The 15,497-nt window shown below is 44.7% G+C and overlaps 1 protein-coding gene across 1 annotated transcript in view; it reads left to right on the top strand.

Annotated features, from left to right (window-relative positions):
- The window catches only part of LOC118796565 (potassium voltage-gated channel subfamily KQT member 4), a 56,696-nt gene extending 50,882 nt beyond the window's left edge, over positions 1–5,814 (top strand). The window contains exons 12-14 of the mRNA XM_036555520.1: positions 3,772–3,903; positions 4,377–4,515; positions 5,327–5,814. Coding sequence (XP_036411413.1) covers positions 3,772–3,903; positions 4,377–4,515; positions 5,327–5,530 — 475 coding nt within the window. The 3' untranslated portion in view covers positions 5,531–5,814. The remainder of the gene's footprint in view (positions 1–3,771; positions 3,904–4,376; positions 4,516–5,326) is intronic.
- Positions 5,815–15,497: the final 9,683 nt, after the last annotated feature.

Here is a 15,497-nt window from a genome sequence, read left to right as displayed (position 1 = left end):
AGGAGATAGGTACTTGAGCAAGTTCAGAAGTGTGCAGAGAAAAGACCAGAGAAAGGCCGTCAGTTCTGTGCAGCTACTTCAGCTGAAGATGGATGTCCTTATGAAAAAACAAAGTAAAATTAGCAATAGACAAAATGCTGAGGTTTCACTTTAAAGTGAGCCTTGCAGTTTATCACAGTGGAGATGGGTTGCGCGTGCTTTTCGGAGATCGCAGGAAGAATGTGCAAAAAAGTCCTTGTGTGCTTCTCTCAAACAAACTGGAACTTGCACACTTTGGGGGGCAAGGCACTTAAATATGGGGACCCCCCCCCACCTCTCCCTCGCCTCAAAACAAATCCAAATATCTGCATTATTCTAATTGTGCAGGACATAGTAATATTACACTTTTTTAACATAAACAATAGTAATGTAATTAGTATACTTTATACATAAAACATTATTATGTAATTATTATTTTATGTGGTATGCAGAAAATTCCTTGCTTTATTTTGAGAAATTTCATACACTTGTGTAAAGTTGTCTAGTGGGAGGAAACAGAAGCACACGAGTCCAGATGCTGGGTAATTAGGTGAGATTATATTCATACATTTTTTCCTTTTTCAGTGCTTGCAGTTTCCACTTTACCCAGGTGTACTGCTCTGGGCTGTATTATAGCAATTCAGGTCAAGCGCTTCCCTCGGACAGGGTATTTGAACCAAAATACCCTTCTGGTAACAAGCCAGACTACCCGCCCGCTACTCTTACTGAGTGCAAGTGGATGGAGTTAGAGTCCATACTACGATATGTGTAGAGAAGTGGTCCACGCCCAAAAGAGACTTGGGAAAAAAAAGGGGTGGGGGAGGGGGGGACATTAGGGTTGCCCATGTAGCACTATTGGGGTGCTGTGCTATGTATGTGTTCCGGAGAGCGAGGCAGTCGTTAGCCACTCAGCACTTTGCAGAAAGCCCTTGGAGGAAGAAAATAAATGGGATTTTGTTTAGTTTTTTTTTTTTTTTTTTTTTTTGCTCCTTCTTCTTTTTTCCCCCCGTCTTCCTTACCCTTTATTTTTACCTGCACCTGAGACCCGCCTCGGCAAAATGTGCAGCTACCTGCAAAAAGAGCTGCAGAAAATAAGAAAACTCGAGTCATCAAGAAAGGCAACACGCCTCTCTCCTCGGGAGGGTGTGGGGACCGCGGCTGCCGTGCCAGCTGTGGATGTCCTCGTCCTCGGGGAGCGGGGAGACGCAGGGTGGTGCGGGGAGGTGCATGGCACAGCGCAGGGAGGCGCGGTCTCGAACCCCTGCTCACCTGCTCACACACACTCTTCATTTACATTTACATTTTTTTTTTTACATATGGTTTAGTGGGTAGCAGTTTTGAGACAAGAGAAATACCTTTGGAGGGTAGTGTTTCAGGTGCTCAGGTGAGAGTGGAGGAGCTGTGTCTTCAGCTCTGTTGTAGCCCCGGTGTGGTCCACCCCATCCTCCCCCCCCCCTCCCCCCCCCAAGGGCAGCAGCTGTCCGGGACTTTGACTCGCCTCCTTTTCTTCCCTTCTGACAGAGCGTGGGGGATATTAAAAGGAGCCTTATCCCGCAGGCCAGCAGCTGTTTGCGGGAGATAGGGTTTCCTCGTAAAAAGGAAAAGGCCCTGCTGCCAACCCCCCCCCCCCCCCCCCCCCAAACGCCGACCCCCCCCGCACTGCTCGCTGAGGCCTGTGAAGTTATCCATCACCGCGCCGGGTGACGCTTTAAGTGCTGCTGTTTCACCATGCAGTTTTTTTTTTTGTTGTTTTTTTTTTTACATTTGGGGGTTTTGCCTTTCTGCCACGCCAGCAGGACCAGGCTCTGTAATGTGGTAGTGAAAAGGAGGAGAATCAGCTTTCACTGGAGAGTGCAGCTGTGTGCTCTGAACAACATCCCCAACACGGTTTACACTGTCCCCATTTTACACTGTCCCCATTTTACACTGCCCCCATTTTACACCGAGATACAGGAGCACCAATCTGTGGTCCCAGTGTAAGCATGTGTACGTTACATTACATTGCATTGTTGGCATTTAACAGATACTCCTATCCAGAGTGACATAGGTTACTCACTTGTAAGACACTTTGGATAAAAGCATCTGCCAAATGAATAAATGTAATATAATTTTTTATATGTTACCCATTTATACAGCTCTATATGTATTGAAGCAATTCTAGGTTAAGTAAATTGCTCAAGGGTACAACAGCAGTGCCCTAGTGTGGAATCAAACCAGCAACCTTTCATTTTCAGAACCCTGCTCCTTACCATTATGCTACACTGCCAGCCCATGTGTGTCATGCATCTAGTCTCAATCACACCATCAGTTCACATTCCAGTGTCAGGGAACTGCTTCGACACCTAAGAGGACTCCGGCAAGACACCCAGTACTTATGATGACTTATAACTGCCTCACATATGGTCACTGACACATACCTTTCACGTTGTGATATAGTACAGGTTACTGATATGAAGAAATAGAAAAAAAAGCTGAAAGGTCTTTCAAGGGAGAGGGATTGTGGGATGCTGGCATTTCACAGGGCGCCGCTGACCTGTGATGACACAGCCCTCACAAATCAATGGAAGTGCCTGATACTCTGACGCCTGGTAGTTTATTATGGATTAATACTGACAGGCTTCTGCATGGTCGCCTTGATTAGACAGCCTTCCAAAGGGGTGTGTTGCCGTGGAGATGGTCGCCGCGTGAGCAGAGGTTAGATGCTGCCTCCGCTGTCCTCTCGCTCGTGTTCGTCCGGGGGAGGGGGGGGGGGGGGGGGGGGGGGGCACGGGGATGATTCTTTTGTGCGGGGAGTTTAGCGCGGCGTCGCTGCGGTAACCCCTCTGATCCTGGCTCATTGCTCGCGTCGCTGTGTCATTGAGCGCAGAGAGGCGATACGGCGACTGCTTTTACAGCAGAAAGAGGGATTTCTGCGGCAGGGGAAAGAGGGATTGCTGGGGAGGCGGTTTGTGGCAGAGCGAGGCTTCACTGACAGGGGTGGTGTGCGCAACCGCCCGGTACACAAGGAGGTGGATGGAGTCTTTATCGGCATGGAAACGAGGGACAGGTGCCATTAGTTATCCCTCAGGTGGAAATGTGCAGTAACTGCCATTTGGCCAGTGCATTCCTATTTCTGTCTCACATTATTGTCGCTGTTGTTTGGGTTTGAGTCATTCTCTGGGAATTTGACCTGGCCAACATTATTCCATTGGTTACCAGTGTGGCTATGCAATGAAACCAGCAGGGTGCACCCCTGGTGTGTGGTTACAGAGTGAAACCAGCAGAGACAGCTGCTGGTGTGTGGTTACAGAGGGAAACCAGCAGGGTGCACCCCTGGTGTGTGGTTACAGAGTGAAACCAGCAGGGTGCACCCCTGGTGTGTGGTTACAGAGTGAAACCAGCAGAGACAGCTGCTGGTGTGTAGTTGTATAGTGAAACCAGCAGAGACTGCCCCTGGTGTGTGGTTATGTAATGAAACCAGCCCCTGGTGTGTGGTTATGTATTGAAACCAGCGGACACTGCCCCTGGTTTGTGGTTATATATTGAAACCAGCGGACACTGCCCCTGGTGTGTGGTTATGTATTGAAACCAGCGGAGACTGGCCCTGGTGTGTGGTTATGTCATGAAACCAGCCCCTGGTGTGTGGTTATGTCATGAAACCAGCCCCTGGTGTGTGGTTATGTCATGAAACCAGCCCCTGGTGTGTGGTTATATAATGAAACCAGCCCCTGGTGTGTGGTTGGCATTAGGTTTGCTCTGTTCATGTATGTACAGGATCCTCAAGTTCCTGGTGGCCAAGCGCAAGTTCAAGGAGACTCTGCGACCGTACGATGTGAAGGACGTTATCGAGCAGTACTCCGCTGGACACCTGGACATGCTGGGCAGGATCAAGAGTCTTCAGACCAGGTGAGAATAACACAAACACACACACACACACACACACACACACACACACATATACACACACACACCTGCAGAACAGGTGATTAGTTCTTCAAACACACATACAGTGAAAGATGTATGTGTGTGTGCAGCACATGACTGCAGATCATATGAACTACAAGCACACACATACATTCACATGCATTTTTGTGGCGGGCAGACACCATTATCCTGTTAGCTTGCATAGAATCTGTTTGTTGCACACACAGTACCTGTCTCTTACACAGCTGGGTGTTTACTGAAGTTGTTCAGGTTAAGTACAGGACCTTGCATAGCTCTGGTGTCACGCCATAAGTTTAAACCTGTAACCCTGTGGTTACAGGTGCTGCTCCCTCACCACAATATCAACTTTCTACCCTATGTAAATACATAAGTACACTGTTGTCCAACCTACGTACGCAACCTGCTCCCCCTCTGACCCCTCTCTCTCCCCGCAGGGTGGATCAGATCGTGGGTCGAGGGTCCATTCAGCCCGATAAGAAGGTGCGCAGCGAGAAGGGCGAGAAGACGCCCCCTGAGGTGGACCCCCAGGACGAGCTGAGCATGATGGGGCGCGTGGTGAAGGTGGAGAAGCAGGTGAGGGGCCCATTTGCCCGACACCCTGCACCCTACAGAGCCCTGCAGAGCCCTGGACTGACTCTGAATCCCACAGCTCACATTTCAGCTTCAGCTCTCAACTTCAAAAACTTTCAGCTTCAAAAAAGCTGTCAGCTGGTACACCTGTGGCACCTCACACTACCGAGAGATCTCTGATCCCTGATTGGTTGGGGAGGATCTGTACTGGCAACCCTCTTTGTGACAGGTGCATTGTGGGATACCGCTGTAGGGAAAGGGGACATATTGAGTCCAAGTCCTCCTCTCTGTTCTTTCTCTCTCTCTGCATCTCCCTCTCTCCCCTTCTACCTCTTTCTTCCTTCACATTTTCCCTCCTTCTTTTCACTGGTCTTCAGCTGGTGATATGAGAAAGACATGCGTTGTTTTAGTGACAGGCAACATTGGGGTCACACGCGTTGTTTGAGTGACAGGCAATACTGGAGTGATGTGTGTTGTTTGATTGACAGATGCCGTTGGGGTGACGTATCTTGTTTGAGTGACAGGCATCGATGAGGTGACGTGCATTGTTTGAGTGACAGGCATGGTTGGGGGTGACATGTGTTGTTTGATCGAAAGGCATCATTGAGGTGACGTGTCTTGTTTGACAGGCGTCATTGGGGTGGTATTTGTTGTTTGACAGGCATCGTTGGGGTGGTATTTGTTGTTTGACAGGCATCGTTGGGGTGGTATTTGTTGTTTGACAGGCATCGTTGGGGTGGTATTTGTTGTTTGATTGACAGGCATCGTTGGGGTGACGTGTCTTGTTTGATTGACAGTGCTGTGTGTTCTCCAGGTGCAGTCCATCGAGAGCAAGCTGGACATGCTGCTGAACTTCTACACGCAGTGCCTGAAGAAGGGCTCCTCCCACTTCACCCTGTCCTCCCTCCTGGAGCCCGACCTCACCTCCGACTATCACAGCCCCACTGACCACCGAGAGCTCTTCCCCTCCGCCAACACCCTCACCATCTCCCGCTCCGAGAGTGGCACCATGGACTGACCCCGCCCCAGGGTACCCCCGAAACCTGCACCCCTCACAGAGCGGGAGGGACAACCACCCCCCCAATACTCCAAACCTCACCTGATCACCTCCGCGTTGTCCTGGTCACCTGTACCTCCACTCCGCCCTCTCTCCACCTCTCAACCAATCACCTCACCTCTGGCCATGTTGTACCGTCCACCTCCTAACTCCTCCCCCTTTTCACCCATACTTTCCCCTAACTTTCACTCTTTCACTCTGACCTTTCTCCCTCTCCATCAGTCATTCTGGTCCTCTACCCCTCTCCTCCCACTCATTACCCCCTCTCTTCCTCCACCCTCTTCTCCCTCCCTCTTTTTCTCGTTCCATCTCTCCCTCTTTTTCTTATCTCTCCTTCCCTGTGGCAATCCCACACTCCAGCAGGTCTGCCAGTCTGAGGCTGTTATTAAGGCTCTCTCCACCAGGGGGCGACAACTGAGCAGAGACATTGCAAAACTGCTCACTACAGCTTCCTCTCTCTCTCTCTCTTCCTCTCTGATTGGAGGGAAACAGACACTACCTGACTACTGATATGCAAGCACTGTTTTACACACCACCTTTTCCCCGTCTGTGTTTTTATTTCTTTCTTTTTTTTTTTTTTTTTTTACCTCCAGCAACTGTGGACACACACACACTCTGTGCCATGTTGGCTATGTTTCGGAGGGCATTTTGTTAGTTCTGAATTTTTTTTTTCAGATATCCATCTACTACAGTTTCTATGTTTTTTTTATTTGTTTGTTTTTAATCAATAGACTTTCAAAGGAATTTTTAAACTATTTTGAGGGTGCGGGTGTTGTAGTGTTTTCAGTTTGTTTGAATTCGATTTATGTGATTGAGATCTTTGTTTTTTTGATTCCTGACCCTCTGAAGAATGTGCAGTTGACTCGTCATCCTCCTCTTCAATCACGACGGCCGATCAGACCGGAAAACCACTCAACACAAGGGACTCTGGCTCACAGAGGGGCAGCCCACCCTCCAGGACATCATTTCCCATAATCCCCTCCTGGACTTTTCCCCACATGGCTGGCGCGTCCACAAAAGCTGTCCTGAGGGAAACACACTGGTGATGGGAGGGGGCAAATGGGGGGTGGCTCAGGGTGGCATTCTGGGTATTATAACAGCTCTACAAGCTGGGAGTTGGTCACATGTCCTGCCACTCAGGTTTCCATTTGATCATTAATAAGAAGCCCACTGTGCAAAAAAAAAACCAAACAGAACTTTGCAATACTCCTTTAATATGACTGGTGACACGTTTGGTCCTGAAAGGGTGGGTGCAGGAGGTTGTGTAGAAAGCAAAGATTTTAGCAGGGCCAGTGTCCAATGGGGAGGCTTCTGACGCTCAGCAGAAGGCTTCTGCCTAAGGGGTTGTGGTTCCAGACACTTTAGAGTCATCGGTATTCATCTTTCCTCCTCATCCTCACCCCCCTCTCTCCTTTTGTTTTTTTTTTTACACTGTTCACTTTCACTCTGTGTTGGTGTTGTTTTTGGTTTATTTTTTTTTTGGTTTTTGAAAGCGGGAAGTCAATGCTGCGTAGATTCACCAGTCTTTATAGTATGTGGAATGGCAGTGCTTGGGTGCTCCATGAAAAGGATGAGCTATCCAGATAATTTAAAGATCAGTGAATCCACGCAGCGTCAATCCAGAAGCATCCATCTTTACTGTACGTTGTTCTCTGTCACTGCTGTCTTCATTGCCAGGTACAAAAACGAACTCATCCTGCAACGTACTATGGGTTACCGTGGCGATGGGAGTATTAATAGAGGTTTTTTTGCAGTCAGCTCTCCCACGGCTCCCCCTCGTGGCCAGAGAAAGAAGTTTTCACAAAGCTCGGTTTCACTCTCATGCCTTCTGGACTCTCTGGAAGAGCTTATCTGCTCTGCAGGACACCTCCGGAAATGTTTACCATACACAAACATTGTTTCCTTTTCCAAACGTTTGGAAACGTTTGGCACTTTTGCTACGAGGAATTGCAAATATCACTCGCTTGCATTGGCATAAGCACACACACACACACACACACACACACACACACACACACACACACACACAGTCATCATCAGTAACGTTGATTGAATGTTAACAGACAACACATTTTGGTGTGGAAGGAATCAATCTCAACAAACTTGAACTCTGTCATTTCGGTATGTATGTATGTCTGTATGTACTGTCTGGGTATGTATGTATGTATGTCTGCATCCTACGGAACAGTTACTTCTTAATAACAAAAACATGCAGTCTCAGCTCAGACCGATAGCATGGCTTGGTATGCATCAGAGACCGCGTTACACTGCATAGTCTAGAGAACTTGTTCACATCATCCATGTCTTTTAGGTTCATGTCAGTTTAAGGTTTTCTCTACTAGTGGCATTTAATCATATGTATGGACAGAACTGGAATACCCAGGTCTAAAAACCAGTACTTAAGCAAACACCACAGCACTTTGACATTAATTTATGGAAGATATCACACTCTCTGTTCCACAAATGTTTTTTTATTTCTTTGTAATCATCTTTTCTTTGTAGTCTGTGTTTAACATCCACACATCACTTGGGTTCCATAGAACAGATAAAATTATATTTTTCCAATGTTTTTTTTTTTAATCCTAATATTAAAATCCATTGTAATACTTTAAAAAAGCTGAATGAAAATGATGAAATGTCCCTTGCTGTCTGAAATGATTCTAAAAAGTTCAATAAACTAGAGCCTTATGAGTCAAAGCTAATTTTTGCAGAATAGCATATTACATGGGCTAGTTTGTCGGCAATATGTAAATGTTCCTAATGGTAGCATATGTTGAATTTTGATTGTCATTACTGCTAGTGAGCACTACGAATTTGAATATTTATAGCACAAACCTGTTCCATTTCATGAAAACCTAGCTACCCGTGATTTATATTTGGTACTGTACTGGAGTAGGTAACGAAGCTGGAATGGCTCTCTCACTAAGATGCCTTGAAGCTAGTGGCAAGCTGGTGTGATTCGACTACAGAGCTTATAGCAATGGTAAGAGAGGAGGCTCCATGACCCACAAAATGAGTGGAGCTAACATATGCTGTCAATAACTGACATGTATGAACCAATCAGAAAAAGACTGCTCTCCACAGTAAAATGGTGTGATTCAGTTGGTCAATCAAATCAGTGTGTTACTGACAACGTATGATAGCTCCAGCCAGGGGTCTATGACACATCACTCCCCTATCAATGGCTTATAGTACAAATAATGCCTAAAAAATCAGTATTATATTTTTTTACAGTGTCTGTTTTTCAAACTGCAAATGAAAAAAGTTGTATTAAGGATTTAAGTTCTTCTGCCTTATTTTTTCTCGGTATTGTGGTGGTTTAAAGCACAGAGGAAGACTGTATAAATACCTTATTTTTAGATTTAGGATAACACCATTGAAAACCTACTGAGGAAAGTAGCCCCTTGGCCAGAGTGAAAACCAGGACCTGGGACCGGAGCTGCCCCTGTGGTCAGGTTAGTTAGCCTTAGTTTGATGTTAAACAAATTTGACCATCACCGCAAAACCTAAGCGGACTGTTTCTGCTATCACCATAAGCAGGCAGATACAGTGATGACCTGAATGCTTATGATGTTACACAGATTTACAAATGGAGAAATCATTTAGTCTAGTAATTCTCCGTTACCTCCTCCAGCCACTGCAGACTTCTTGTAAAGCTGAGTGTGGCCGACCAACTGATTGTCAATGAGTCAGGTATAACTATAACCAGCCAGAACTAAAGAAATACTGTATCAGTGGCAAGTTTATTTTGCAGTTACCTCTGGCCATTCTTTGCCAGTACAATTCAAGCTTTTACTCTCTGACAATTGAGAAGCCTTCAGTCCAGGTCATCGGTCCGGTCCAGTTGGCTGACTCAGATGATTGAGGTCACAGGTTGATCACACCGATGTACCCATAGGGTTTTTTGTTTTTTTTAAATATCATTGACTTTGAAAGGACAGAGAATGGAGCTCTGAGGCTTGACGTAAATGATACCTCTAAATGTGTGACCTTTGAGTCTTGACACTCTATCTGTTGTGAAGACCTATCCTGGACATGTCAGGGGGCAATGTCATGTTATCCACCCCCCCCCCCCCCCCCCAATCCCCACCCACCCATGTTCCTCTCAGAGCTGAAACACTAGGGAATCATAGAAAGCAGAGAGTATGTCTGATTATTAAGATTGGCATGATTATGAGAGATATAGAACATGAGATATGAGATATAAAATCATAGGATGCAGTCATTTAGGACTGCACTGTATGGTAGAGAAATGTCATTTAGAAATGATTTTCCAATAATGTAATTTGCACTTAGATGTAATGGATTTGGTCATGTGTGGCAGACAGAGCTGTCCAGAGCTATGGAGTTTTAAAGCCTTCTGAAATGGAGACAGCATGGTGTTTGTTCAGATGGCTATTGTAAGTCCAGGTTTGGTTATGTTGACAGAAACTAACTGTATGAATCATGAAAAACAGTTCACTGAATCATCAAATTAAGATATTATCCCAGTGCTACCAAACACCTTTCAAAAAAAAAAGAAGAAGAAGAAGAAAAATATTTTTCCTCAGAAGCAAGGGTTCTCCGTGCCAAAAGATACCGCGTACGAAGGTCAAAGCAGGAGGGACGAATAGTTTGGTTGCCATAATATGTCACGTCGTCATTAGTTTTAATGGGAACCCTTCTGTCTGCACACACGTTGCTCTGTCTGCAGCACGCACACGCCCACATGCATGGAAGTGAGACGCGATTGGAGGGTCGGAGCAGCGCTCTGGACACGCCCACTCGCCCATCGCGAGCATGCCATGTAGACCTCCACACGCTTAACGCACAAAAAAAAAAAAAAAACTTTTACAGCCAAGGGTGAGCATTATTTTATAAGGTTTAAAGAGGAAAAAAAAAGCAGTGGTCCACTGTAGTACATGAATGCTGTGCATGATCAAAGCCTTCTGCATGTTTTATGTCTCTATAGAGACCCACTATGTCCCATCCATCACTCTTGTGCTCTTATTTCAATCTCCAACCCCTTCCTGTTTGCATCACTCAAATATATATAGATATATATATACAGAGCAATTATTGTAATAACAAAAAATAATGACTTTAAAGCAATAACATGCTAACAAACCTAATTTTAAACATTCTCTTCCAGTACAATTTGAGGAAATATTACTGAAGTTTGATTTTCTTATGTACAGCTGATCGCTTTGAGAAAGAGAAATGAAATGCTTATTGTTTGAATATAGTACCTCACTTGATTAACTTGTTAATTTATTTGTTTCAATAAAGTTTTTTTTTCTGAAGATTGAAAGTTGTTGCAGTTTTAGTCTCTCCCTCAAACAGGTGTTAATTGGAAGCAGCTGGGCTTCTTTGATGTAAGTCCAATCACCTCTATTGCCTTGTAATCTGTTTTTCACTGAATGTAGTATTCTCAGTGTAAGCATTATTGTGACGTGTTCATGTTTACAGTGTATTTAAAATAATATTCAAGAAGCATATTTTTATTGCTGGTCATGTAGTTCTAAAATGCAGGTTGAATCCATTGCCACTTAAGCAACAGTGTAATGAATTATCCATAATTTTAATTTCCTCATCGAAGAACCCCCCTGCCCTCACCTTTAAACCTTAGAATAACCAGCATTCCTTTCTGCAATATTTATATAACCCTTTATGCATTCATGTCAGTATGAGTAGTTTGTGCTCTTCCTGCCTGTAAGAACAAGTCAAATGTATTACATCAACTGAAGAGTGTGATTTGAGCTCCAGACCCTGGTGTGTTTAACTTCAGTTGTAGAGAGAAAAGCTACTCTACAGTGCATTTGCAGTGTTGCCCCATTAATATTTCTATGGCCACGAGGAGGGAGGCTGAACTGTGTATGCTGTCAAAAGTGAATGCCCTTTCTGTAACCTCTGCGAATAATGCCATGAAATGTAGCTGTGTGGTAAGTATGACAGAGACGTAGCATTTTCTGTGAGCCCCAGTAACAGGTAGCAGATAATAAATGGTAAGCAGAAGCTTGGCATTCAGAGTGATATGCAGTATGTGTGGGTAGCGGCAGCTGTAACAACAGTAGCATTAGCCACGGTGTTATCAGAAGTGAGGGAGATTCGCGCGTCTGCCGGTGACTGATTCGGAGCGGGTTTGCAGGGGAAGTTTAATGTGTTATGGTGCGACTGTGCATGTATAGCCTGATAACGAAAGGATGCTTGCATCTTTTTGGTCATAATTCATAGATTGCTGCGGCATACTAGAAATTTCTTCCTGATAGGTCCTTGACTATCTCAGACATTGGAATGTTTAGATTTATAGCGTTTTGCTCTTTCCCCCTTTTTCTTGGACAAGGCTGTATATCATAATGTACAGCCAGTGTCTGTCAACAGGAAAGAATGATACATTTCAATGTCCAAAAGAATACCGGAATCAGATTCCTACAGTTGCATCCATCTGAAAGGTGAAAAGAGCAAACTGAAGATGTTGCAATAAAACAAGATTCTTTCGGGTTTCAGAGGTGCCTTTTTAATGTTAAACCCTGCATTGCAAGTATATGTTGTGTTGTGATGACATATTTCGCAAGAGATTAAATCCTCATGACATGGCAAAATGATTTGGGCATACTTTTACAAACAATTCATGCACTTATAGAATTTTTAACCACCAGTTCCCTGAAAACTGTATCATTTCTGTGATCACGTAGGCAGCAGTGTGGTATGGTGGTAAGGAGCAGGGCTTGTAACATAAAGGTTACAAGTTTGATTCCCTGCTGGGGCACTGCTGTTGTACCCTTGGGCAAGGTGTCTAACCCACAATTCCATCTGTATAAATGGATAACATGTAAATATTTTAACCCATGTAAGTTGCTCTGGATAAGAGAGTCTCCTAAATGACAATAATATATGTGATCACTTGCTGTACCCAGTGAAAGCACATTCTCCCTTTCAGATCAGGGAATTTGCGAACACTTTGCTTTAAAGTGCACTATTCCAGTAGAGCTACTCTGTAAGTAATTTAGAATCAGGAGTGTAGCTGCACACTAATGCACATTTACCACACTATTGCTGCTATTTACTGAGTTCAACTAGTTGGTTATGTACTGTTAAGTAAATACAGTTGTAATTATATTAATAACTAGAATATTTTTTGCCAAAGAGTCTAGCCACATTACACAGTAACTACAGTGTAACTGTTAGTTACAGTGTAATAACACTGGTAAAGTGTAACAGTAAGTGTAGCGGTAAATTCTTTGTATTACATTTTGAGTGCAGACTGTTTTCTGAGACACAGTAAGTCTGTACTGTAAGAATTTTTTCTTGATGGAGTGTGAATGTAGAAAAGGTCAGATGTGGATGGACAGCGTACTTATATGAAATATCTTTAATAACATTGTCTTTCGGCATGAAAACAACACTGAAAAGGAGGAAACATGAGAACAAAGTGAACCGATGCTTGTTGTACTGCCTATAGACTAGAGAATATCTCTGACAGCACAAGCCTGGTCTTGAACTCTCTGAGGGTCTCTGTTCCCATCAATAGTCCTGATAACCTATCCCATGCATTAATACCAATATTCTTTGTGTCAGTGCACAATTTACTTTGAAATAATGTCTCTCAATAATGTTCTCTTGCTCCAGCAACAGAAATCGGCTTGAAATAGTTTATGTAATCCACTCAATTAATCCCTGTGAAAAATGTCTCTCTTTTTCTTTTTCTTACTAACTTTAACTTTTTCTTACCAAGGAAATTTATGCCACTTTTTCATTCACAGTTCTGCAGTCTATAAGCTGTACCTCGTCTATGACACTTTAATTTCCCCATTTTATCCAAACTGGCCAGGCCACAGCACGTCTGTGTGCAGTTGCACGCACTGCGTGTGATGTGTTTTGGTCACATCGGTGCTGCGAATTCCTCCAGGATTACCGCGCAGAGCGTAAACACGTTCTTTCGTTTTTTCAGTTGGGCCCGGTCATGGGTTTTCTATACAGCTGAACAACCACCCCGATCCGGCTGGGGAATTTTCGCCTTTTCTTCTGGCCCTGCGTGTCGGCGGATGGGACAGCGCGGATCATGTGTCCCGTGTTTTGTCTGACCAGTTGCTGTTTCCTCCCCCCCCCCACCCCCCCCCCCACCACGTTTCGATGTCGGTCATTCCTGAGCGGAAAGAATGCACAACGCCAGGCCTTTTGGTCCGCATTCCTGCAGCCCGAGGCCCCCCAGGCTCCGCTAATCTCCACCGCGGGCACGCGAAGGGGCCGTCTGTGCGCACGCAGGAAGCACAGCTTACACGAGAAAGCGTTCTCGTTCCCATGGCTGCCATGCTCCAGAGATACGGTACGCCACACAACGGGAAGAATGTAATTACATTACATTACATTACATTACATTACATTACATTACATCATTGTCATTTTAGCAGATGCTCTTAGTTTTACCCATTTATATAGCTGGATAAATACTGAGGCAGTTGTAGGTTAAGGACGTTGTCCAAGGGCACAGTGGCAGTGCCTGCGTGGAGAATCAAACCTGCAACCTTTTGGTTATGAACCCTGCTCCTTACCACTATGCCACACTGCCACAAGTACCGAGTGCCAAATGTAATGAGAGACATTTTGCATTAGAGGAAGACTGGGAGGGGTGGGTTTTGCTTTAATAATCCCAGGTAAATTAGCCCAGTGATCTTAATTGATTACAATTGAAATATTACATATTTAATATTAATATTAAATTGACACACATGCCCATGTCCAGACAATCATACACAGCCTTACGTGTTTGATATATCATCCATTTGTACAGCTGTATACCTACTGAGGCTTTCCACACTAGAACACCCTGGTTATCAAATCTCTTACTTAACTACCATGCCATGCAGCTACCACAGTACACAGTCCATTCAACTGAGCCAAACAGCTTGGAAAAAAACATAAGTCTTTCAGTGTTTGGACAGCCATTCCTTAGAGATATCGATGACTCATCGGAGGAATAAAAATGTCCTGCGTGACTCAATAAAATATGTGCAGATGATAATGTTTTTGGCTCACTCAAAATATCAACAGACCGCTGGGACCAGATCTGCTCTGAAATACACCAGACCTTCGAGATGAATTTTTCTCCATTTTTGCTGGAATCTTCTTCTGGTTCATGATCGAAGTGCTTCTTCCTCAATGACTCCCTGAACTCACTCATTCATTAAAGGTAGCTACCATGGACTCCTGCGTGGGTCAGTTACCAAGGTGCTGGTCTTGAGTGCAGACTGTTTGTTTAGCTTGAGCCAGAGTTTGAAACTGGTCCTGTCATCTGCCCACAATGACCTGGAGCCCACTGCTGCAGAACAATATGGTCAATATGATTTCCTTTCGTCCAGAATAGTGGTAGGTTGGCTGGCCAGGGTTTCCTCTCTCAACGATTTTAGGGACCCTGTGATTCAAGAGGTATGTACTGACACAGCTTAATGGCGATAATACACAGACATTTGTATTTGGCCCCACTTTAGGCTCTGAGGAAAGAGGTGTGTGTGTTTGTGGGTATGCATGATGTCCTGCATTTGTGTGTGTGCGTGTGTGTGTGTGTGTGTGTGTGTGTTTATGCATGCCACCGTGTATTTGTGCGTATGTGTGTGTATGTGCCTGTCCATCTGTGTATTCCTGGATGTGTGTTTTGGAAGGGGAAGGGTGTGCATATTGGAAACTTCCACTCTTAATTAAGCAAATTGCAGAGCTACATCTGTCATTTCCTCATCCTCCGCGGTCGCCCATTGATATCAGTGATTGCCAGCTTTTTCAATCATTAGTCATCAAGAAAGCTGCTGCAGGTGTGTGGATGTCACTGTTCTGGAATGTTCCGTTGTCAGGGGAACGGCTTTATGACTTCACCCTTTCCATTTGGGTACTGTCTTTCCAGAACCTCATGACAGGGCATAGCCTGTTAATTAAAGAAACGCCGCCAATTTTTCTG

Source organism: Megalops cyprinoides, chromosome 21, assembly GCF_013368585.1.
Source record: "Megalops cyprinoides isolate fMegCyp1 chromosome 21, fMegCyp1.pri, whole genome shotgun sequence".
NCBI lineage: Eukaryota > Metazoa > Chordata > Actinopteri > Elopiformes > Megalopidae > Megalops > Megalops cyprinoides.
This window is presented reverse-complemented; position numbering and strand designations above follow the sequence as displayed.